The 24103-nt window shown below is 38.8% G+C and overlaps 1 protein-coding gene across 2 annotated transcripts in view; it reads left to right on the forward strand.

The window, feature by feature from the left end:
- dock11 (dedicator of cytokinesis 11) overlaps window positions 1-24103 on the forward strand; it is a 55452-nt gene that overhangs the window by 8896 nt on the left and 22453 nt on the right. Inside the window, exons 6-31 of one of the 2 annotated variants that reach the window (XM_079461558.1) lie at window positions 338-433; window positions 3890-4024; window positions 4390-4555; window positions 6052-6131; window positions 6446-6529; window positions 6619-6759; window positions 7254-7490; window positions 11476-11598; window positions 11811-11893; window positions 12087-12209; window positions 12373-12449; window positions 13058-13242; window positions 13716-13781; window positions 13900-13992; window positions 14864-14987; window positions 15436-15557; window positions 15670-15753; window positions 15914-16003; window positions 16605-16726; window positions 16932-17001; window positions 17373-17489; window positions 18083-18154; window positions 19955-20101; window positions 20490-20573; window positions 22592-22703; window positions 23701-23739. In XM_079461558.1, coding sequence (XP_079317684.1) covers window positions 338-433; window positions 3890-4024; window positions 4390-4555; window positions 6052-6131; window positions 6446-6529; window positions 6619-6759; window positions 7254-7490; window positions 11476-11598; window positions 11811-11893; window positions 12087-12209; window positions 12373-12449; window positions 13058-13242; window positions 13716-13781; window positions 13900-13992; window positions 14864-14987; window positions 15436-15557; window positions 15670-15753; window positions 15914-16003; window positions 16605-16726; window positions 16932-17001; window positions 17373-17489; window positions 18083-18154; window positions 19955-20101; window positions 20490-20573; window positions 22592-22703; window positions 23701-23739 — 2872 coding nt within the window. The remainder of the gene's footprint in view (window positions 1-337; window positions 434-3889; window positions 4025-4389; window positions 4556-6051; window positions 6132-6445; window positions 6530-6618; window positions 6760-7253; window positions 7491-11475; window positions 11599-11810; window positions 11894-12086; window positions 12210-12372; window positions 12450-13057; window positions 13243-13715; window positions 13782-13899; window positions 13993-14863; window positions 14988-15435; window positions 15558-15669; window positions 15754-15913; window positions 16004-16604; window positions 16727-16931; window positions 17002-17372; window positions 17490-18082; window positions 18155-19954; window positions 20102-20489; window positions 20574-22591; window positions 22704-23700; window positions 23740-24103) is intronic. The other variant, XM_079461559.1, reaches the window with a different exon arrangement.

Consider the following 24103-nt stretch of genomic DNA (forward strand, 5'->3'; position numbering starts at 1 on the left):
TGCACATGCACAAGTCTGTACCTCTATAGAAACAGAAGTACAACATCAATCCAGTCTGTCTTTATGAATATACCAATATTTGATAAGCCTTTCAAGCTTTGTTGGTGCTTAACTGTGCTGTGGCAATGTCTGTGTGATGAAGCTGGGTGCATTTGCAAGGAAAAAGTGACTCATTGCCATGAGTATGTGTAATTGTAAGCGATGTGCAAAAATGTTTGTGTCATACTTGTATCAGAACGATGAATCTTACAAATGTGTTGAGTGTTTCATATTGAGATCAGTTTACAGCACTGCTCTATTAGTTTATTGTGTGTGTGTGTGTGTGTGTGTGTGTTAGGACTCGTCGTCTCTGTGCTCTCAGAGAGGTGGTGTGATGAAGCAGGGGTGGCTGCAGAAAGCCAACATCAACAGCAGTCTGTCTGTTTCCATGAAGGTTAGTAGGATTAAGGGAATCATCTATTCATCTCTATTCATCTCACATAGCTACAACAGTCACCATTTACATGGACTTTGGAGATTCCTCCACCTTAAAGTCGCTGTGAACTTAAAATTACAATTCCTATTTTTGATTGAAATATTGCTGCATTTATTGTAAATAGCAGTGTATGTCATTCTCTTTTTATAATTCATGTTCAGTTAAAATGTGAAAATGCAATATCCGAAGCCCCATTCACACAGACCACTGATCCCAGAAAAGTGCTGTAAAATTGCCTTCTGTGTGAACGCAAACACATCCCGGATTGATCTGAAAAGGGATTCCGGAAAGGGGACCTAGTAACATTAACGGGATCATTCCCGGAAAGCGCCCTATATGAACAAAAGGCCATAAAAGCCGTGTAGTGATGACAAGAAATATGTGTACAATTTGACTTTAGCTAAATCATGGATGAATGGAAGAGTCATAATCACCAAACTCAAAATCTAAATGCTAAAAAAGAACGTTTCTCACGGATCTTCACGGTGTATGTGAATGCTCGAAGAGATTCCAGAACATCATTGGCAGTGTGAATGAATGATGTTCTTATCCTTCCCTGATTCCGAGCTCGGTGCACTCGCTTTGTTAAGGGGATATGGTTTCAGGTTCAAAATGGACCAGCAAGCTCGGAGCCCGCTCCCCAGACAGCACACCAAATAAGCGTATATTTCCTCTCTTGCAATCGCTATTATCTGCATAGGTGAACTTGTGAAACAAAATATTACGATCCCTGCATATTTTCCAGGATCTCTGTGTGAGAAGGGCTTTAGACATCCGTTAACTCCTCCCCTTCAACTGGAGCCACTTCCATTTCAAAATGCAATCTTTTTATACAATCTACGGGCTCTATGTCATGACACTGAGACGAGGAAGAAGATTCGGAGACTCAGATGCAGGGCAAACAAGAGATGTTTATTGTACAAGGCAGATAATCCACTCTGGCACCAGCCTGGAGACACAACCGCGTAAGCCCGGCGGGGAGAGGTCTCGACCCGTCGGGACCTACGGGAGAACACGAAACCCACTATGGGAGAACAGGAACGGAGAATCCGTAGAAACCACGGGAGTCCGTGGGGAGATGACTCGACCCGACGGCACTCACGGGAGAGCTGCTTGAAGACCCAGACCAGGAGAGGTTCTAGATGCGGAAAAGGCGCACGGCGGGGAAAACCTTGTCCCGTCGGCCAGCCAAACGAGAGATGCGGGTTGAGTGGAGATGAGCCAGCACCGTGCAAAGCACGAAGGTCCAGAGCGTCAACGCAAACTAATGGGCAAACAAAAACAAAACTTGAAAGCAAGAGAACAGAACTACGAGGACTTTGACTAGGCTAAGAAAATAAATAACAGGACTGTGACTATGACTTTCACTAAGACGATAACAAGAGGAGCCAGGAACGAAAGTAACACATACAACGATCTGACAAAGAACGAGAGGACAAGAGGGACTAAATAGAGGGGAACTAAACAGCGGGGACAAGCTACAGGTGAGAATTAATTAATCACTAATGTGAACGAGTTAAAGGGGCATGAGAGAATGAATGAGTGGTAAGGTGATCGTGATGGAAACCCGGTGCGGGGAAAGCCTAGCGAAGACACGGAGGGCGGGGCAAATGACGTAGACACCGAACACGTGCGGAGCTGTCAAAACAGCTCCCCACGAGTTCGACAACAACAATACAGTACACACAACCAAGACAAGGCTAGGGTCACGACACTCTATGCACAAGTGACGTACCTACACTTCCGATGTTGTCAGAAGTCGGGATATCAGTTACAAAGGCAAGCACAAACGTTTTTATATCCCAATGTTAATTTGTCCACAAACGTAAGGTCCTGCATAAAGGGATATTCAACATAAAGTAAGCCAAAAGAAACCAGCCCTATACCGATGTGATGAAGTGAGTCCTACTGTACATTAAAAGATGGAAAGACATGCTAAAAAAACTTCCCTAATGGAGGGAACGAGACGTTGTGTCGAACAAAATGATGGGGTTGGATCATGAGAACCTATCAACTCTGATTGTACCTTTTAAAAGGCCAATGAAATTGGCGATTGGCACGGTGCCCATTTATTCACCGTTTGGGCTGAGGAACTTGGGAAGGATACCCAGGTCGCTGCAGCAGGCGAACTGTTGTGGCATAAAGGACACAACGTCTCGTTCCCTCCATCAGGGAACTGAGGTTACATCCGTAACCAAGACATTCACTTTCTGTTGGTCTCTCGACTTTGTGTCGAACCGACAGATGGGGTTCCTATACAAACGCCACTGAGCTTCGCCGTATCAAGACCTCAAAGGCGCGACCCTGACCGGCCTAGGCGAGTCACAGGTGAGCACTGCCGCGAATCATGATCTTCCAGTGAAAAAAATAAGGCAACAATTGAATAAGGGCGAGGGCTCTTACCAATGGCCGTCACAGGCGGAGGCCTTCCTACTCTAAATAGGAGAAGGCCGCCCGGCACCATGAGGGAAACTGGGGAGTGCAGGAACTTCGAGGGAGGAGCATGTGCTACGGAGGCCACATCCTACCGACTGGGAGGTGATATGTGGACATTACACACATGGTCTCGCCAATTGGGGAGAACTCATGGGAGAATGGTGCACAACCCAAACAGGGGTGCCAGGGAACATTTTCACCAGCGGGGAACCGAGTGGGTGAGAAATACGTCAGACGGGACGACCCAAAGGGGGAGTCACTGTGTGTGGAGCATCAGCTCAAGTAAACAGGGTTTTCACCTCGAGAGGGAAACTTGCCTCTACCAAGCTTTGGTATATGAGCCGCTCCGCCCGGCTCGTAACCAGAAGGGATGCTTAGTGATGGATAGAATGCCTTTTTTTTCACCCAGTGGGGAAAGTAGGGAGGCAGAAGAGTGCACTGTCTCGCCTGGAGATCGGGAGAAGGCGCTTTGAAAGCGTATGCACAGCTGCCCGAAGCAAAAGTGTTGGGTGGAGTGAGCTCTCACTGCCAGTGGGCACGGGAGATCTTGGGACCGGTACACCGCCCAGTGCACCAATCTCTGTTTGGGGACAGCTCTCCCTGCGCTGTGCTCCAAAACAGACAAAGAGCTGCTCAGAGCTACCCAAGCTCTGCCTGTGGTTCAAGTAAAGGCGCAAGGTGGGTACAGAACTCAACACGGAGGGGTTGGGTCTTCCTCCCCAAGGGGGAGAGCCTGCAAGTTCACCACCTTGTCACAAAGGGGAGTCATAGTAACGTTGGGTGCATAGATATTTGCGAATTAGTCTGAGATTTAAGATTTGAATAATCTGAACTAATCTAATAGTGACAACAGTTAAAATGCTGCTGAGTTAGGATTTTAACTGTAAATATGAAGGGTGAACATGGTTATGACTATGACAGTATGGAAATGTATTTTCTGCCTTTGTATAACACATAGTGCAATGTTTTTTCTTTCAGGTTTTTAAAAGGAGATATTTCTACCTGTCTCAGCTGCCTGACGGCTCCTATATTATGAATTCATACAAAGATGAGAAAAACTACAAAGAATCAAAAGGCTCTATCTATCTGGACTCCTGCAGTGATGTGATTCCGGTACATGCTCTGAATTTGTCAATATCCATTCCAGACAAGTTTTTTGTAAATGGCTTGTAGTTAAACCCTATAGTTTAGTCAATTACAATATCCTTTCAGGTAGAAAAAATAATACAGTACAAAAAACTTTAACTGACTTTAAAAAGGGTCTTAACGGCAACTGTTTAAACCAAAGATTTTTTTCTCTTATGATTTGCCCCAATGTCCTTCTAGCTGTCATCCATGAAACACATGCTATTGTTTGCATGCAGTAAACATACATTTTTGACTACAACTCATCCATTATTATTACATCCCAATCGCAAACAGCTCCTAAAAGACATCATTATGTTTCTCCACTGACTGACAAAGCACTTTTCTTGCAGTGTCCTAAGATGCGGCGCAACGGCTTCGAGCTAAAGATGGAAGAGCGATACAGTCACTATCTGGCAGCGGACAGCGAGGCAGAGATGGAGGAATGGGTGAACACTCTGAAACAGGCCTTACTAAACACAGCAGAGGACCGGAGGAACGGATCAGAACCCTCTGAAGGTTCTCTTTGTACATAATTCACACACTGTGAACAGAACACTGATACACGTACAGCTATAAACATATTTACGGGCGACACGGGCACAAAACATTACATTCCTAAGATATAGACACTTAGTATGTGCTAGTCCTTCAAGGCCCAAATTTGTTGACATGAAAATGGTCTTGTATGAAATGTTTGAATTTTTTAACTTGCACCATATTGTCTCATGGCTAAATCATGTGATTCCAACCATAAAATCATTGACATTAAGTCCAAATCATCACCAAAGACCATCCGCCATCAACAAAAGAAACTTTGGTTTGAACAACAAATAGGGAAACTCTTCTTTGTACAACTTCCTGTACATAGTTCCTGTTCTGCTAGTTTCCAATACTCAAACGTGTGTTTTTAGTGAGCTTTTTGAAAATTGTTGAAGTTTTCTCTGTATTACAAACAAGGCCAGTAGATTAATTGTTCAGTGTTTACACGTGTCTGTGTATTTATGTTATTTTACTATAGAAGACACCCTCCTGTGTGCCGGTTGTCTGAGTAAATATTTTCTCTATCGCAGATATCTCAGATTTTTCTGATTAATGAAACGTTAGGGAGGTTTTGTTCACATTGAGGAGTCAGGAAGGAATGCTTCTTTTGTCCTATTCAATAAAGACACTCATAACAACTCCCAGTGTCTGTGGTAAGACCTTTCATGAGGAAATGAAATTTTCAATAACACGTTTGAAACAGTTCTTACTCAACCCTCAAAATGATTGTTCAGATTGCATTATATGCATGATATAGAACACAACATTGCACAACAGGATTTCGGAAGTAAATGCAAATGTTGTTTGACATGTTACTTTGGAGTCCTGGGTGGTTGCACTGTATAATACTTGCTTTTTGGCCAAAGCGTGTGATATTCTGGGATATGCTCCCTCAATGCAAGTCTTCTGTATGAGATTTTGTAAAGTAACAGCACACTTCTCAACAGGATATAAGGAAACATTGATGTCCACAGCACAAACTGTGCAGGACAAGTTGTGTGGTAAAGTTCAATAATTCACATTCAAAATCCCTAGTATAAACAAAAGTTAAAGTGACGTTTACTGTAGAACCATCCGTCTCAAAGACTTCACTACCGCTTAATATTTACAAATCCATATTTGGGGAACAGCTCCTTCTGTTTGTTGTAAGCTTGAATAGAATATATAAATCATGCAGGTGTTTATTTTACTGACTGTCTCTAATCGTGGTGGCACAGGGCCTTGAAAATGACATTTCACTGACTGTCTCTCTGGTTTCCTTGTCTGGGCTCATATGTTTCCTAAAGTTTGCATTGGGTGTAAAGTCTTTCATTGAGATTACTATTGCGGTATTACTAGTTGGGACCTGGGTGACCCTGGTAACTACACACTTAAGTATTTACCAAACACCAAAAATCAAATATTTGTTTTTATATTTCTTATTATTAGTACCCAACTCAGAGTTAATGAAGCCTTTTTTAACATTGACACAGACGACGACAGTAGCAGTCAGGGGAAGCCGGAGAACATCGCTGAGAGCTTTGGACGAAGTCTTCATCCAGAGATTATGAAGGTACTTTATTCATTTCAATCATAACTTACTACTAATGGTTTTCATGCTATTTTTTATCCTATTTCCAACTTAATACTTTTTTTTATTATTGCCCAATTGAACAAAACAAGCCGCTGAGTACTGCACACAATGACTGGTCATTGATACAGAATGTTAATGTGGGTTTGCAGTGCAGTTTCAATTTGAATCTTTTAAGACTTTAAATACATTTTTTAGAAGCTTAATGAAAAATGATAATTTGAATGATATGTCCCCTTTAACACTGTAGTACAGATGCATAGAAATTCATCCGTGTTTTGTTTGGTTTTCTCTAGTATGCCAGAGAAACCGATCAGCTGAATAAAATGAACAGAAATGAGGGCCGGCAGAAGATCTTCACCCTTGATCCTGACACACAGGTTAGTTTATTACAGTAAATGTGAAGCTGTTTCAGACGTCTAAACTGATGATTTAAATGAACAAAGTACATCGGCCTCTTTCTCTTCAGAAATTAGATTTCTCAGGCATTGAGCCTGATGTCAAGCCATTTGAAGAGCGCTTTGGACGAAGACTCATGGTTAACTGTCATGACTTGACCTTTAGTCTGCAAGGATGCGTCAGTGAGAAGACCGATGGAGTCTTAACCAATGTGAGTGACCACTGATCTTTACATACTTCTCTTACGTGTCTCATTTTTTACAGTAGAAGTCCCGTTTTGTGACATGGTTTAAAATGCTACAGTATTGATAGTGAAATTCACAGGATGAAATTGTAATGAGTGGGACCGTATGAGAAAACTAAAACCAAGTTTGTGCTTAGTCACACAAAATTTGGTTTGCCTATGAAAAGTCATTGTGAATACTGGTTAATGCATCCAGTCATGTTAGCAAAACCATACATGCAGTCCTCAAATAATAAGTCACCCTAAAAACCCTAAAAACCTTCAAACCATGCAGAGTGCCGTCTTAACTGGCTAAACACATAAATATCTTCAAGCCGCAAACCCCATGATTCATACCAGCATAAAACACATCTTTGAAAATTGTTAAGGTTTTGCTAAACATTGTGTTTAAGGGAAGGTGGTCACAGTAAAGGGTGCAACAACTGAAAACCCACATTCATTCCACTGTTCTGTCCTTGCAGGTTGAGCCGTTCTTCATCATCCTAGCCTTGTTTGATTTGTCCAAAGGCTGTAAGATCTCTGCAGACTTCCATGTTGACCTCAATCCACAGTGCGTGAGAGAAATGCTTCTAGAAGGTTCTTCCCAGACACCGACGGAACAAGAAGCCGGAGACAGTAGTGAAACGGTCAGGGTAAATGGACGCGGCCTGCCGGTTCTCCAGAGAGTCTCAGAGTCTCTTTTACGCTTCCCCACTCAGGTAAGAATTAACTGTGTCTGTCTTATGAATTTTGCCTGATTTATCTTCCACCTGGAAAAAGCCTTACGCCGGGTCCACACATACTCTGTGTGCAGTGCGTATGCGGTGCATAGAGCAACATGTATGCAGTACAGATAGGTCATGAGCCATTGTGCTTCCACACATACTACGTTTGGAGCGCACTAGCGGTCCGCGTCTTCTGTGTGATTCAGTCAACAATGAGTATGGGTATTGCCGCTTAATGATTGAACGAAACATACGTTTTTAAAAGGGGTTTATGAAATCCGCTATTTTCATCATTGTGATTCCCTGTTTTATGTTTAGTGCGAGTGGTTGATAGATATAGCATCCACCGTAAACTTAAAAAGCAATATGGAAGGATTTTGTTGTGAAATATCCAAAAATCACTTCCACAGTGTGATATATTTCATGCAGTTGTGTACTTACATTATCCCGAATGTTCCCAAGAATGTGCAAATCATTCCTATTTAAAATAATGGCCCGTTCCTTGTCTCCCTTGTATTTGTCGCATATCAGTGATTTAATATCCGGTGCTCCACAATACCCTCAGTTTCCGGTTGTTGAAACTAGGCAACACGCAAATGCGGAAGTGTTTATACAGCCTCTGGGACGGAGCATCTGTTGTTCTGTTATTATGGACACGAAAACTCTTTGGCGAGTGAAGGAAACCCAAAAAAACATAAACGTAGTTTATTTTTTAAACGACGACTGTATGACTGTTTAAAAAAAACTTGTAGCATTATGCTACCAAATCAATTGACGAAGTCCGATATCATTTGCGGGCAAACGTAGCATTCCATTCCATGTTTCTTGCAAGCTAGTTCATTCCGATGACATAAGATAAAATTAATTCATTACCTCGTCTGTGAACATGATGGGCGATCTCCATACGCCTCTAGATGGTAAAATCGTCCCATTATTCCACTTTCCTACATAACGTCATTTAGCTTGGCCTTTTGTTGTTGTTTTGAAAGTGTGCCATCTAGCGGACCAAATTTACATATTGTGGCTTTAAGTGTAGGACAGCACAGAAATATAATTATAAAGCTTTTCAGGACTATTTTCAACACAATAGCTGAAAAGAACGTACTATTTAAATGATATTTTATCTGTAGTTTTGATGTTAGGATGGTACTTCAAAACACTTGATGCTTACGTGAAGTTATATTATCCTAACCTATTAAGATATGCGTGCTGTGTGAATGATCTAATCCGTTAACATGGGCACGTGAAAAGATACGCACTGCACACGGATTATGTTTGGACCTGGCATTAGCCAGCACTCCTCCAGTACATCTGCTTTCTGTTTGTTACATTGTGACAAAACAAACTTATTATGGCTACCTTCAGAAATCTGCAATGTGTGGAATTTTCTGTAAATAACTGCCAACCCTGCCTATTTCATGCATTGTTCACCATTGCTGAGAAGGATACTTTTTATATTTATACATTTGGCAGACTCTGTTATCCAAAGATATTGGCAAATGTTGCACATTCATGCAGAAACCTGGGCTGAACCGTAGATAAAAATCGTTTGGCTGATATCTATCATTGTTCCTCATCATTGCATTTCTGCTTACACTGCCAGCTTGCACCCCCACATGCATGAAATTACATGTACATGGACTTTTACACCACATAACCATTAAGCTAAGTCTATACAACAGGAAATTTCACTTTAAAATCTGCTTCATAAATGCACAGTTTAAAACCCTGTGAACCAGAAAATGCGGTAAAAACAGCTGTTGCATTGATTTTGAAATGAAACTGGCAGCAGACTGACAATTGAAGGGGAGGAGTTTGAGATGGATAGTCATTTTCCGGGGCGGCAGTGCATTTTCTGATTTTAACTGAATGATGGTACATGCATTTAAAAAAGAACATTACCAACATTGATATGCTATCTTCTGTAAACGCTGCAATATTGCATGAAAAAATAAGAATTGTCATTTTTTATTTCACTGGGACTTTAAAGGATTACTGTGGATAACTAAGCAGCATCTAGTTGGTTTCCATCAAACACATGGATCAAATACTGAAGCAGATATTATATTAGTGTCAGCTCTTACACATTCAAACATGCATTGAAAAAGCAGGATTTATTTTACTATCCTAACTCCTAAACACCTTTTATATTGTTGTCTGCATTTAGCGTTGCTTTTTCCTGTTGACTCTCAGAACCTTAAAATCACCAGAGGAGAAGCACTGCTGTATGTAGTTCTCCTTTATTAACACCACAGTTTCACAGCACCAAACATTAAATCCTAGTCAGTTGCATGACGGTCTCAAGACTCGGCTGGCAGCCTGGGAAATGTGACGTGGCTTTTCAGGAAACGTTCACATGGAGTCAGTTGCCTGAGGGAGCTGTCAGGATCATATTTATTATTAGGAAGAATGAGAAAGACGTACACACAGTTCAAAAAGAGAATGCGACAAACTGTTTCGTTGTTATGGGTTCTGTCACTTTAAGCACTATGAAGGGCATGACTCTGTGTAATTATATAGAACTGTTCCAGAGAGGCCCGTTAAAAGCGGCCTCAGCAGCCTGTGATTTAAGTTCCATCTCTTCCACCCTCCCGTTTGAGTGTGTGGCCAAATGACGCTCTCCTCAAAAATAGTGTGTGCTCCTTCTGTCCAAACACTGCCGATCATCCTCCAAACATGCTGTAGTTGTATCTTTGAGACCCCCTGTTGGAACATAAGCATCAAAGATTGTGAAAAATACATAAAAGTCTAACAATGCTAATGATTAAATCACCTTCATTGTATAAATAACCTTCAAAAAATAAACTAAAATATTTAGAACAGATGTTTTACATTTACATTTATACATTTGGCACACTTTTATCCAAAGCAACGTACATTGCATTGTATTATACATTTGTTTCTAACTATGTGCAATCCCCTAGGATCGAACCTATGACATTGGTGTTGCTGCTACCGCCATGCTCTAACCACTGAGCTACAGGAATGCTTTTGTCATATTTATTGTCCCATAGACACTCAGCCAACCCACTTACACCTTAAACCCAGAGTGTTTTTTTTTACGAAATACCAGTATTTATCTCCATCACAAAATATCATAATACTTGCTTTCCTGCATCACGGAAGCAAATCCAAGCACTTTCTTCAGTGCACTGCTTTGATAATCTACAGTCCCACGAGGGAGAACTCTGGATGATGGGCTACATTTGGATTGGCGTAAAACCACACTGCAACATTTTTTCTATACTGTGGACAAGGTGCATATTCTGTTTGCATTGAACAATTGGATGAGCCTGTATTTGCTACAATGTGCGGCGTACAGTAGATCACATTGAACGAGAGACTATATCCTAATGCATTCCACTTGATCATTTCCAGTGTGGTGGATTAACCATGGTGGATGAAGTAATATCTGCATCTAGTATTATCTCATTTTTAATAGTAGCAGTATACATGTTAATGCATGGATGTTGTGCACTGTAGAGATTAAGAAACTATTCACTATTAAACAACCAGCATTTATACCAGTTTAAGGGGATACTCCACCCAAAAAGGAACATTCTATCATGAATTATTCACCCTCTAGTTGTTGAAAATCTATAAATATATATATATATATATATATATATTGTACTGTTGAAAACAAAGAACGATATTTAGAAGAATGTAAGCAACTCACGTTTCTGGGATACCCATTTACTACGAAAGTAGGAAAAGGTATTTAATAATATTTTTTTTGTTCTTTTGAACACAAAGCAAACCGTTCTAGGGCACCTTTGACTGCCGTTTTTTTCTACGATGATAGTCAATGATGTCAGTTGCTAACATTCTTACAAATATCTTTCGTTGTGTTCAACAGAACAAAAAAACGTATACAGGTCTGAAACAACGAATGTTCATTTGTAGGTGGAGTATCCCTTTAAGTAAATTGCAGTAAATTGCCATTTTGACCCAACGCATGTTCCTCTGTGTTGTCTAGGGGATCTTCTCAGTTACCAACCCTCACCCAGACATCTTCCTGCTGGCACGGGTGGAGAAGGTTTTACAGAACGGAATCACGCACTGTGCCGAGCCTTATATTAAGACCTCAGACATGAGCAAGGTCTGTTCCTGCCTCTGCTGTTAAATAACACATGCATGAGTTCCAGCAGAACTAACTCATATTACAGTATATAGTGTCATTTTCATTACAAATACATACAACGTATTTATAAGATGTCTAATGTTTTGTTGCTTAAATCGTGTCCTCTTTATGACTTTAAATAGTTTTATAGAATATGTCCATGCTTGTTTCAACACGTTTCTCTTTCTCAGACAGTACAGAAGGTCCTGAAGACTGCCAAACAAACATGTCAGCGGCTGGGCCAGTACCGGATGCCCTTCGCTTGGGCTGCCAGGTAAGCCACACAAACACCCACACAGGCCCTAACAGGACTAACAAGAATCAAGTAAAGCTGCCTGCCATTTCACTACTCAGTATGCACTTTCTGAAATAGCTTGCGGTAAATATTTTTGGTAAGGTTTCAAGTGCTTTACGTACCTTTCAGCTTTCAGTTACGCTGCTGAGGCCCATGTGTTACTTTGGTTCAGACAGGTGTTTAAAGATGCTCAAGGCACTTTATACGCGGACGGGAAGTTCTCTCCACTCTACCGCCAAGACAGTAGCAAGATATCCACAGAAGATCACATCAAACTTCTGACAGATCTCAAGAAGTGAGTGTTAACATGTGCGAGTACTGAGGTAGATCAAAGTATAGACGCCAGGTTTTTCAAAAAGTCTTTACAGGAAATTGATTGTTATTTTCACAAAATGTTTTTTTAGTTATGCTAGGACAAACAAAGAGTACAAATATTTTGTTTTATAAAAATCTTTTAGACCAGAGAAGAACAAACAGCAGATCATCTCCGGACAAATGAATATCACCGTCGAATGTGTACCTCCAGATCTCTCAAGTGAGTTTGATTTTCCGTTCATTCAATATTTGCTATCATCTCTAGCACCACAATTTACATGAATCTAAAGTAAATCAAACAGAATGTTACTTAACTAAGGAACTAAATAAGAATATACAGCCGCGGAAAAACATGCAAGAGACCATTCCAAATTTGTATTGAATCAGCATTTCGAGATGTATCGTGGTCATTCCAGTCCAGTGTCTGTTGAATTTCAACAAGACCAAAACTCAGGAGTGACAATGAGTCAGCCAACAGCAATGTGAAAGGCTGACAACATGACAGGACACATGAAAACTGTTAAAAATGTTTTTGTTTTAAAAACATGAATAAATGCTTAAAAGTGAATTATGAACTTTGAGAGCATTTTTTCGGTTATTTTGACCTTTTTCGCCGGTTCGTTTTCTGCAGATAAATGAAAACATAAATAATATTTCTACGGTAGAAATATTGTTATTAGTTCAGAGAAACAAACAAAAATAATATTTTTTACCTTAACATATAAACCTATAAATAGTCATTTTAAAAAGGTTCTCTTTTCTTTTTTCCATGGCTGTGTTATCCGTAGTAAGTGTTATTTGAAAAACGGTTTATATTGATCTTCACAGACTCTGTCACGTCCTCATACATCGCCGTAAAGCCATTTGATGAGCAGTGTGAGAGGGTGTCTGTGGAAGTGGAGGAGTTTTACCCCGAAGAGGCGAAATACAACCACCCGTTCACCATCTACAAGAATCATCTCTATGTCTATCCTCAGCAGCTCAAATACGACAATCAAAAGAGCTTCGCCAAGGCGAGATTTCTCACACTTCAGAAAGCACAATCTGTTATTAGTGAAACTGGGAAGCTGTGGGTTGCGGTACGGCAACAAGAAGCCCATGAGATAACAATGTCTGCCTACGTGTTTTCAAACATGAGGCTTTGTTTAAAGCCTCCGGGATTCTATTCGCAATCAATTCACAAAAGATCTTATCTCTGATTGGACAGTCTTAAGGTTAATTGCTTCCTCGCTCATAATTCTGGACGCCTACTGTACTTTATTTCAATCAGAGATACCACCAAAACATTTGTGTCATCATTATGACATCACGGTAAAACATCTTGATTTTAGAAAATATTCGAGTTCATATTGAGATTAGTTTTTTAAGGAGAAACATCTGAGATACAGAAGATTTAAACAGACATATCCCTTTGTTTTGCAGAAATTATTCAGCGTTTTCTAGTTTTATGATACAGGTTAATAATGACTTTTTGTTGGTCTCACAGGCCCGGAACATCGCTGTGTGTGTCCAGTTCAAGGATTCAGATGAAGAGGGGGCTGGTCCCCTAAAGGTGAGTGTGTAGACTTTATGTGCGATCCCAGCATCATTCCATCTGTATTTTAATATTTAATGTTCATCACAATATTGAAAGGGATATTCATAGGAGATTGACTACTCTTTGCTTGTAGTGCATCTATGGCAAACCAGGAGAGCCACTGTTTACCACCAGCGCATTTGCTGCAGTTCTGCATCACAACCAGTGTCCAGAGTTTTATGATGAGGTAGGATTCATGTGCTATGTGTGTTATTATATGCAGTCATTGAGACCTAAAACAGACAGGAAACTGATTACTTTTAATATCAACTCATTTAATATTATAATATTGGTGACTAATGTTAACTCAGCTCACAAGGATGTGAGTATCTGAGTCATTCCAAAGATACATCCTGTTGGTCTTAACCGGACCCCGAGGGAAGAAATTAAAGACAAGACTGTTCATTCAAGAGATGAATCAGTCACAAGACAACATGCGTTTGGAGCAAAGCAGATCCCCACAAGCTATGACTTCGACTGTCTTGTGCATTACGCAAGTTGCTTGTTTGGGAAATCTTGGCATTCTTTCAGCTGCTGTAGTGTAGACTGGTCCAAAAGCAATTCTCTTAGTTTATTATTTTTAGCTCTAACGTATACAAAACAATCTTAAGTATATTAGTTTAACATTTTGATTCGGTTATAATGGTTGAAAATGTTGTATATTCTTCAAACATGATAAACTGAAATAGGAAGTTCTTCTTGACCAGCGTTGTTTACGTCTGCAAAAATGGTGTACAGCATTGTTTATGTTCGAAGTTCACTGAAGAATGAAAATTCTGTAACTTTTTACTCTCGCCAACGTTGTTCTGTGTACAGTGTAAAGGTTTGGAATAACGTAAGTGTGTGTAAATAATCAAAACATTTTGGTGAACTGTTAAAGTGCACATGTGTCTCATTGGAAAGTGGCATTTTACTGCCGACTTGTGACAAGAAAGAGAATGACATTCTTGTCATTCAAAGGTTTTTGCCTGTTTTTATCACGTGGAAATTAAAATATGTACATTAATATTGATTTCTCAGTTTGACTTACATTTTAAACATTTTATTCTCCATTGTAGATTAAAATCGAGCTACCTGTTCACATTCATGAGAAGCATCACATTCTTTTAACCTTCTACCATATAAGCTGTGAGCTCAGTATCAAAACCACCACCAAGAAGAGAGAGGGAGTGGAGACACTGGGTAGGCCTGTGTGTGCGAGTGTGTGCGTGCGTGCGTGTGTACACTGCAAAAAATGGAAATCTTTGTTTTGTTTTGTACTACAAATATCTAAACATTCTTAAATCAAAATAGAATAACTTGACAAGAAAAGTGAGCTAAGATACTTGGTCTTGTTTCATGAAAAATAATGTAAGAATGAAGTAAGTTTAGGGCAAAAACAAGCAAAGAAATCTGTCCATGGGGTGAGAAAAATAAACTTGAATTGTTTTTCCATAAACGTACTTAATTCTTACATTCTTTTTTTTCTTAAAACGAGACTAAATAACGTGGGTCACTTTTTCTTGTCAAGTTATTGTATATTGATTTAAGACTTTTTTGATCTTTTCACTAAAAACAAGACAAAAGTGCTTAGTAAGAATGTCATTTTTCAATGCATATAAAGAATACACTATTAACTTGCTTTTTGCAGTGGGTTATTCCTGGGCTCCTTTACTTAAGGATGGCAGAATGCATTCATCTGAATCGCAGCTTCCAGTATCTGCAAATCTACCTACTGGTTACATGTATGAAAAAAGCCAGGAGTCAAAGAAGGTAAAGACATTCTTTTAGAACATATTTGTATGGATTCATTTCATTGATATGCTAACTAAGCGATTCATTCATACATTAAATTTTTTCTTTTTATTCACATTTTTATTTGCAGTCTTCCCCGGACATCAAATGGGTTGAGAATGCCAAACCGCTATTCAAAGTGCGAACGCATGTAGCATCAACAATTTACATCCAGGTACGTGCGTCTCGTATAAGGATTGTTAAGCCAATTTTAATTTGACGGACAGTATCTTACATTTTTAACCCCTGTTTTGTCTTGTTGACAACACAATATCTTGATGAGACGACTTCAGCCGAATTTAAAGGGATGAAATGATCTTATATTTCCTCTTTAGGATTTGCACCTCCACAATTTCTTCCAGCATTGTCAGCTGATGAGGTCAATGTCACCAGGAAATCTCGCTGAACTCGTCAAGTACCTAAAGGTGATAAATATACATGAAGTAAAGTAAAATTTCACATATTTAAGCAGAACTTATTCAATTTATTTGTTTAGTATTGCATTATTAAACTCCTCCCTCCTGCAATGGTTTGTGGGTCTGCATCGATCTGCACATAAAAAAGCATACTTCTTTTAACAGTCTGAAACACACTAATTTTTATTTTAAATACTATTTACACTCTAAGAAAAATGGTGCAATATAGCACTTAAAGTGTTTTTTTGCTAGTGATCATAGTGGAACCACTTTAAGTGCTTTATAGCACCATATCTTGGTGCTTCAGTGGTTCTTCAGAGATTCTTTGAGGTGACTGAGGTGCTATAGCACCGTTTCCATGAAGCACATGTTATGCCCCTGTATGGTTCTTCAGCGGTTCTATATATTGTAGCTTTAAAGTTGCTAAACAGTTTCTAGAGAAAAGAGATGGGAGCGTGTGATCAATAAGTAACAAAACTACATAAAGATCACATCATATTAGTTTAAAAAGGTTATGTCATGGCATCATCCTTGTCATTACATTTTAAATGATTTAAAAAAAAATGTTATATCAACTGGTACCACCATTGTCTCCTCTTTCCGTGCTAAGTGCCTGCATGCAGTAGAGACTCAGGTCATCATCAAGTTTCTGCCTACGGTTCTTGTTCAGCTCTTTGAGGTCCTCACAATGGCAAACAAAGAGGGTCACGATATTGCTGTCAACTCCACACGGTAAGTTACCTCTGTTTTGTATCTCTGCTTTGTTTCCTTATCGTACAGTAACTTCATTTAAAAAAATCTTATGACTTCATTGAGTCTGTTTGCTTTTTTTGCAATTTGGTCTTCGTATGCAAAAGGTTAATTGATCCATTTTCTTCTTCTTACTTTTGATCTGTTCGGGAATATTAAATGTTGACTCGATTTTTTTTTTCCACAGTGTAATAATTCACATTGTGTCTCAGTGTCACGAGGAAGGTCTGGAACATTACCTTCGCTCTTTTGTGAAGGTATAACACTTTACAGTAATAAAGTGGATTGTTTCCTGGTGTTTAGCCATGCTGTGATGTTTTATGCAGGAGACACTGTAGAGTCAGCTGGTTATGATTGATGAATATTCCATAAAAGGGTGATCAGGACAAACAACAGTTTCTCGTGGTTCCAATGGACTTGGTAGTGTAGCTTAAGGATGAGCAAAAATATATTTAGGGATCTTTAAGTGTCTACTATGCAGTTAATATACACCACATTTATGTTACTGTCATACATCTTTGCTAAATGCTTAATTCGATAAGAACTTGGTAGAATAATTGTTTGTCATGTTGGGAAATCGTTTCATACTTAATATGTAAAATATTCATTCGTTTTTGTTTATTTTCAGTATGTGTTTCGGACCAACAGCTCAAATTCCGTGACAACTCATGAAGTTTTAGCAGCGGCAGTAACCGCAATACTCAAACAGACTGCAGATTTCAACACATGTAACAAACTACTCAAGGTGAGGAATCTGTGAACAATGCCAAATACTGTGAACAATGTTGTTTGTTTTTGTGTGATCTGAAAGCTGTAAAAACATCCTATCCCAAATGATTTAACCCTTCTCTAGAAATCGCTGTTAGATGAATACCCCAGTAGATGGCTCAGTTGCACTTACGTTCCGTCTATTTCATTTTATATAACTTTCTTTAATGCTTGAGGGAATATTCCTGTGCAAACAAAATACTCATTTAACGGACTGTGATCCCATTTGAGATATAAGTGTTGTAGAATAAGTGTGTCGTTTACTCTTTGCCTTTTTAACGTCCACCAAGATTCATTTGTAAAACCCGGAGAATGTTGTACAGTATAAAGCTTTTGGATTCTTGCTTTAAACTAGCACAAATAGGGACTTTTTAGACATTTGTTGTGCTCTGATTCAAGAAAGAAATTCTATAAATTGAAATTTATTAAGATATTAAAGTAATTTCATATTTTATTTGTATGTGGTGTATGTTATAAGGTATGTGGTATGCAGATTGCATCAGCATTTACTTTGAATGTTTGTGGGTTTTAATGTTTGTTTATGCTTTCTTTTCCTGTTTTATTTCCCAGTATTCCTGGTTCTTCTTCGAAACTATGGCTAAGTCAATGGCACAGTACCTCCAGGATGGCAACCGAATGAAAGTTAGTGTTATTTCTTCATGTGTTTCGGCCAAGATGTTATTAAATATTACAACAAAGTAATAGTCGCAGGTCCTTACCTTATCTGATTTGAAGTCACTTTCACGTTTCCTTTTCTTTGTCGTCATTATAAAAGCATTAAGTAAATAGATATGCATGTTAATAGCTCTGAACTGTTGAGCAGGATATTGTTGTCAACTTGACATCTGTGCTCCAAACTTCCTCATTCTCATTGAAGTCATTGAAAAATTAAACACGCACACTCCCGCACACACAACTTAGGGTACTTTTATACTGTTAAAACTGTTGCATGCACAATGTGGGTTGAATATGTTACTTTACATTCTTCCAGTCCTTTCCAAACATGTTCAGACCTATTTGGCATGCCAGTGAGTTACATTTGCACAACTAAAACCATGACTACAGTATGTTGTTTTCAGGTTTGATATGAGAGGTGTGTTGTTCAAACCCGCCTTCACTTTAACACAGTACAGAAAACGTTATTTTAATGGATTTCCATTTATTTATGGAAATAAATGTACTCTTTATTTACTCTTTTATCCAAGATGACTTTCAAATGGTTGGTGCTAGGGTGTACGGAGTGAGTGAACCTAACAAAGCGACATCACCTGTAGAAGTTATCTACCCCAACAAATAATGATATATGTTTCTAAAACTTAAACTTTTAATAAGTTCTTGTTAAATTGCATAAGTTTCATAGTTTATTAGACATGCGTTTTGCCTAAAGAAATTTTATTGACCTAGAATCTAGAAAAGTTCAAACTTTATTAACAGAAATAAAATAGACATCATAATAGGGTCGTACAATATTCTTGAACCTCTGTTGCTTATTTAATAAGTATTCACCAAATTTATGTTCACATTGTGGCAAATTAAAGCAACACTTTGGAACATTTGCTCACGGGTTCCCCCATGTGGTTGATAAGCGCAGTTGTCAGTTACTAGTGTCGTAAATATCGTCGCTGTATGATATTCCCCATGGGCAGCGCAATATGTGCAAATTTGTTGACTAAACTGATGAAACAGAAACGATGGAACGCAGAAATGTTGTTTGGAAAGTCTTCCGCAGGCAGGGGCGTGTGCGGGCGGGGTTGTTTGTACCTACCACAACACAGAACTTAGTGTGGTTGTAGACGCTCTGAGGCTGCTCAGGTTGAATTCCTCCGGTTAAGAGTTGTTCTACCACTGAAATAATTTGAGACATTATTTTTATTATTTTTATTGTGCATTCCTAGTAATGCATTCCTAGTAACCTGCTGTTGATCTGGCTTAAATAAGCAATGACAACAAAACAAAAGCTGCTAACTAACACAATAAAAACATAGCATACTAAAAAACATGAAACAAACAGCAGAAACATTTATCTGTTTTGCAAATACTGTAATTTCTTCAAATGTTAAATATGGACACTGTGGATGTACAATGTTAAATGTAATGTTAAAGTAAAAAATGAAAAGGTTAGCAAAAATCACGTTTTTATTTTGCATTCCTAGTTATATCGATCAAGATGCAGTTGGTTTGTTTTGATTAAGTAATAAATACAATCAAACAATTTAAACATAACATGATTGTTTATCTGTTTTCCAAATACTGTCATTTCTTTCATATTTAATATAAATGTAAATGAAACAATACAAACATTTTAAAGTCAAATCTAGACACTGGATGTGCACTATATCCATTTGGATCAGTTGCTGTTTGTTTGTTTATTTGTTTTCTCTTCTTCTCAAACTTAGCAGAATTCTTTAAGACATTTAACAAGGTATAAATCACCTGTTACAGATGCCTCGAGCACAGAGGTTTCCCGAATCGTTCCACCAAGCTCTGCAGTCTCTGCTGTTGTGCATCATGCCACACATTACCATCCGCTACGTGGAGATTCCCGAGGAGGCCCGTTGTGTCAACTTCAGCCTTGCCTGCTTCATTAAGGTCAGACTTAAAGAGTCAGGCGTACTGTAACTGTTCAGATCGAACTCTTCGCTCTTTATTAAGGTTACTCTCGTCTTTCTCTGATGTAAGAACGTCCGTAGATGGCATTCACACTAACACTGTATCCACAACTTTGGATGTGTGGATGGTTCATACTGTGTGTGTGTTTAAGATGCTTTTTTCTGTGGTCAGTTAAGAATAATAGGATCGTGATTTAAAAATATGTTCTAATGCTACTTTTCACTCGCTGTAGTCAGCTTTTTCTCCTGATCCTTCAGAATTTTATAAAAACTCTGGTCAGCTTATATGGTCAGCTTCAAGTTTTTTACTTTTCAGATCAGCCTGTTGTATTATAGCTTTGCATGACTAAGTTTGTCTCCCTCCACAGCGCTGCCTCACATTTATAAACAGAGGATTTGCTTTCAGTCTGATAAATGACTACATGTGTGGATTCAGCCTTAAAGACCCAAAGGTAGGCAAGATGGTGCTCCGTGATATGGTTCACTTCACTCCATTTTATGCTCAGTGTTGTGCTACTTCCTATTATACAGGGACCTCTATAATAGACAATGCTTTTAAGATTTTATGGCGTACTCGATTTGTAATCAAACATTTTACAAGGGGTCAAAGTAGTCTAGAAACACACACCTTTTATAGGAAGCCTAGAGGACAATAATGTTTGGGACACAACAATAATATGTCAATTGTAGTGAGATTTGTTGCACAAAGTTCGCATGCAGTGACTGCCTGATGTCACTGTTTGTACGTTTATGCTTCTGCGGTCAAAAAGCAGAGATAGATGTCCAGAGGAAGAGCAAGAGACAGGAGACTAACATGTTTTTTTAAATACTTTTTACTTAAGTATATCTTCATCTGCTCCGTCTCGCATTGTCTGACTAGAAACATAAACAAACAGTTACTGCTCATGGCCTTTAAGACCTTAAAATGCAGACAAAATGTTTTCACTGAATGGTACTATTACAAGTACTACTAGTATTCGTATAATAGGATGTATATAATTCTAGTAATTAATCACATTAAACTGATCATTTTATGTGTTTAATCTAATTCATTTCTATTGTTATGTTTGCTTTTGAGGTATTTCTTTAAACATGATAATATTTTAATGCTTTCAGTTCCAGCATTTAAGAAAAATGGTTACATGCATCAAATATTTTTATGCATGTTTTTTTAAGTGTTTACTAAATGTATTTAATTTGTTGCATATTCTAACTCTAAAAAGGTTGTTGTTTACACCTATTAGAATAAAGTGGTTGTACTGTCACTTTAGGCCTTTTTTATGATTTAGGTCCAGGACTGTGCCTTAGTTAAATGAGGATATTTAAGTCGCATTTCGAAAACTGCTATAGAAAAACATTGCTGTTTCTGTCGAGTTGTTCCAAATCTGTATAAATGTCTTTGTTCTGATCGACACAGAGAGATATTCGGACGGATCCTTGTAACCTCGAATCCTTGTAATCCTTGTAAACCCCATTGACTACCACAGTAGGAAAAAATACAACGGTGGTCAAAAATGCCCTAGATCCGTTTGTTTTCCTAAAATCTTTAAAATATCTTCTTTTGTGTTCATCAGAACAAAAAAATGATACGGTTTTGGACCAACTCAAGGGAGAGTAAAGGAAGACAGAATTTTCATTTGTAGGTGAACTGTTCCTTTAAACCTTGTCTGTGAAACCGGGCATCAGTGTCTTGTTGAGCAGTTTCAGTTCTACATCAATATAATTTTATTGAAATGATAAGCTTTAGGCATGTTTGTTTAGTTTACCTGCAAAGCACCTGTAGTTGACAGACAATTCCGCACTTAGATCAGACTTTGACAATATTCCAAAAAATTTTGCCTCCGGTGTAGACACGGTGTACATTAGTAAAAAGTGATTTTTTATTTTAGTAAGTCATTAACTTATCAGGAAAAAAACCTATCATAACACATGACCTATTTTGACTAGCAAATGCCATGTGCCACAGCGTTGTCTAGGCTGCTCTTGGAGAGCATTAGTACAAAACAATGTACAACATATCTGTTTATCTTCTGTGGCGCTAAGCCTGTGTTGGGCCGCCGGCAGTGCTGGAGCCTTTCCCAGCACACTTTCCGCTGTAGGCGAAAAGCACTTTGGACAGGTGGTCGGTTTATCACATGGATGCACGATATACAATATGCTGAATATTTGATGATTGGATTCAGTGTAAGGTATTCTAAATGAAATAAACACAGAATTATTACTGCAATAAACTGTCAATTCAATAAAACCAGAGAAGTCCTGCACACCATTTGAAAAAAAAACATTTCATGTTTCGCTCCCATGACCTTCAGATATTCACAAATGTTTACAAATGCTTCCTTTCCAAAACCATTTCCAGGGGAATGACAATATAGGGCTTTTCATACTTGAAATAGTTCACCCATGTCATTGTGGTTACTAAGCTGTTTTTCTCGAAACGTTCACAGCTTTTTTTTTTTATTATCGACAGGTGCTAACAGAGATGAAATTCGACTTCCTCATGACGGTGTGCAACCACGAGCACTACATTCCTCTAAACCTGCCTATGGCGTTCGGTCGAACCAAGTTGCAAAGAGTCCAGGGTAGGTCTGTCTACATTCACTAAAGCTGGTACCATGCCAAGGCTTTCCCTCACCCCCATCCCTCCCTCCATTGCGTTAACCAGAAAACCCAGACTCACACACATGATCAAGTTTCTCTTATGCTGGGTTCACACCGAACACGAATTAAGCGATCTGCGCGAGCAAATTACATACAAAGTATCTCAAACTAGCGACAGGCGATGCGAATGACGCGAATCGGGTGGCGCGATTGAAAATAATAGGTTGAAAATATTTGTCAGATTTCATCGTTCACGCAAAAATAAAAACAAACTTTTCCCGCGAGTAATAAAGAGTGTGGAACGCGTTGTTCACGTCTGGTGTAAACCCAGCATTACTATCTAACTTTTCATTTCACTTTGGATTTTATATTTTCATTCGCAACAACAGGGTAAATAACAACATGGCTGTGTAAAAATGAAAATTCTGTCATTGTTTACTCACCCTGAATTTTGTTGTTCTGCTCACCATAAAGGAAGATATTTAAAAAATGTCAGTAACCAAACAGATCTCATCCCCCATTGACTCCCATAGTATTTATTTTCCCCACTATTTACATGTATTTTAGGATTAATGGAATAAGCCCGACTTTCCCTCGTTTTTTTATTTCGCATTTCACATTTCTGTTGGGTGACTCTGTCATTCCTGTGGTTTGTTTCTGTTGACATTCATTAAGAGACTTGAATGATCTCTTCATTTTTCTGTGGCTTTACAACTGTTGTTTGCACCACACGATACCAGTAAAGCTACAGCTGCTGGAGGCTTAAATTAAACATGCAATCGATTTTGTGCCAACAATGCTGAAATATGTATTTTTGCATAATGCATTTCATCATTCTACATTTAGGAAAAGTTTTAGGCAGTTTACGATATTCAGCAAGCAGTAAGCTAGTTTTACGTTCTTCACACATTTAGTATCACAACTTCACCGCTGTTGATAGAAATCCGGCATGATCGCTTCCTTTATTCATTATTTCAGATTTAATTTCGTATGCGGCGGAGCGTTTCGGCGTCGTAGGTAGGTGATGCCGACCCAGACGCACCTCCAGTCGCCAGATAACTTCACTAAAACTCATGCTATGCTCTGCATTACTGATCACGTACTAATTCCATCTGATGCCAAAAAGAGGCCTTTGCTTTTCCTTTCGGTAAATGCCACCTGTTTGCTTTGCTCGAATAAAAGAATATTGCAAGGTTTTGAATGACTTGAGATGAAAAGGGCGGTCTTTAACGTCCTTAACTGAATGTGTTGTTGTTACATTTGACTGTCTTTTAAGAAGTTGTGTGTCAAGTGTTACATTTGTCTGCCACGCCCTGTCCACACTTGCACTTTTAACTTCCGACTGAATCTCAAGTGAGTGCGGAAACATCTTGTGTGGATT

Source organism: Barbatula barbatula, assembly GCF_947034865.1.
Source record: "Barbatula barbatula genome assembly, chromosome: 1".
Classification (NCBI taxonomy): Eukaryota; Metazoa; Chordata; class Actinopteri; order Cypriniformes; family Nemacheilidae; genus Barbatula; species Barbatula barbatula.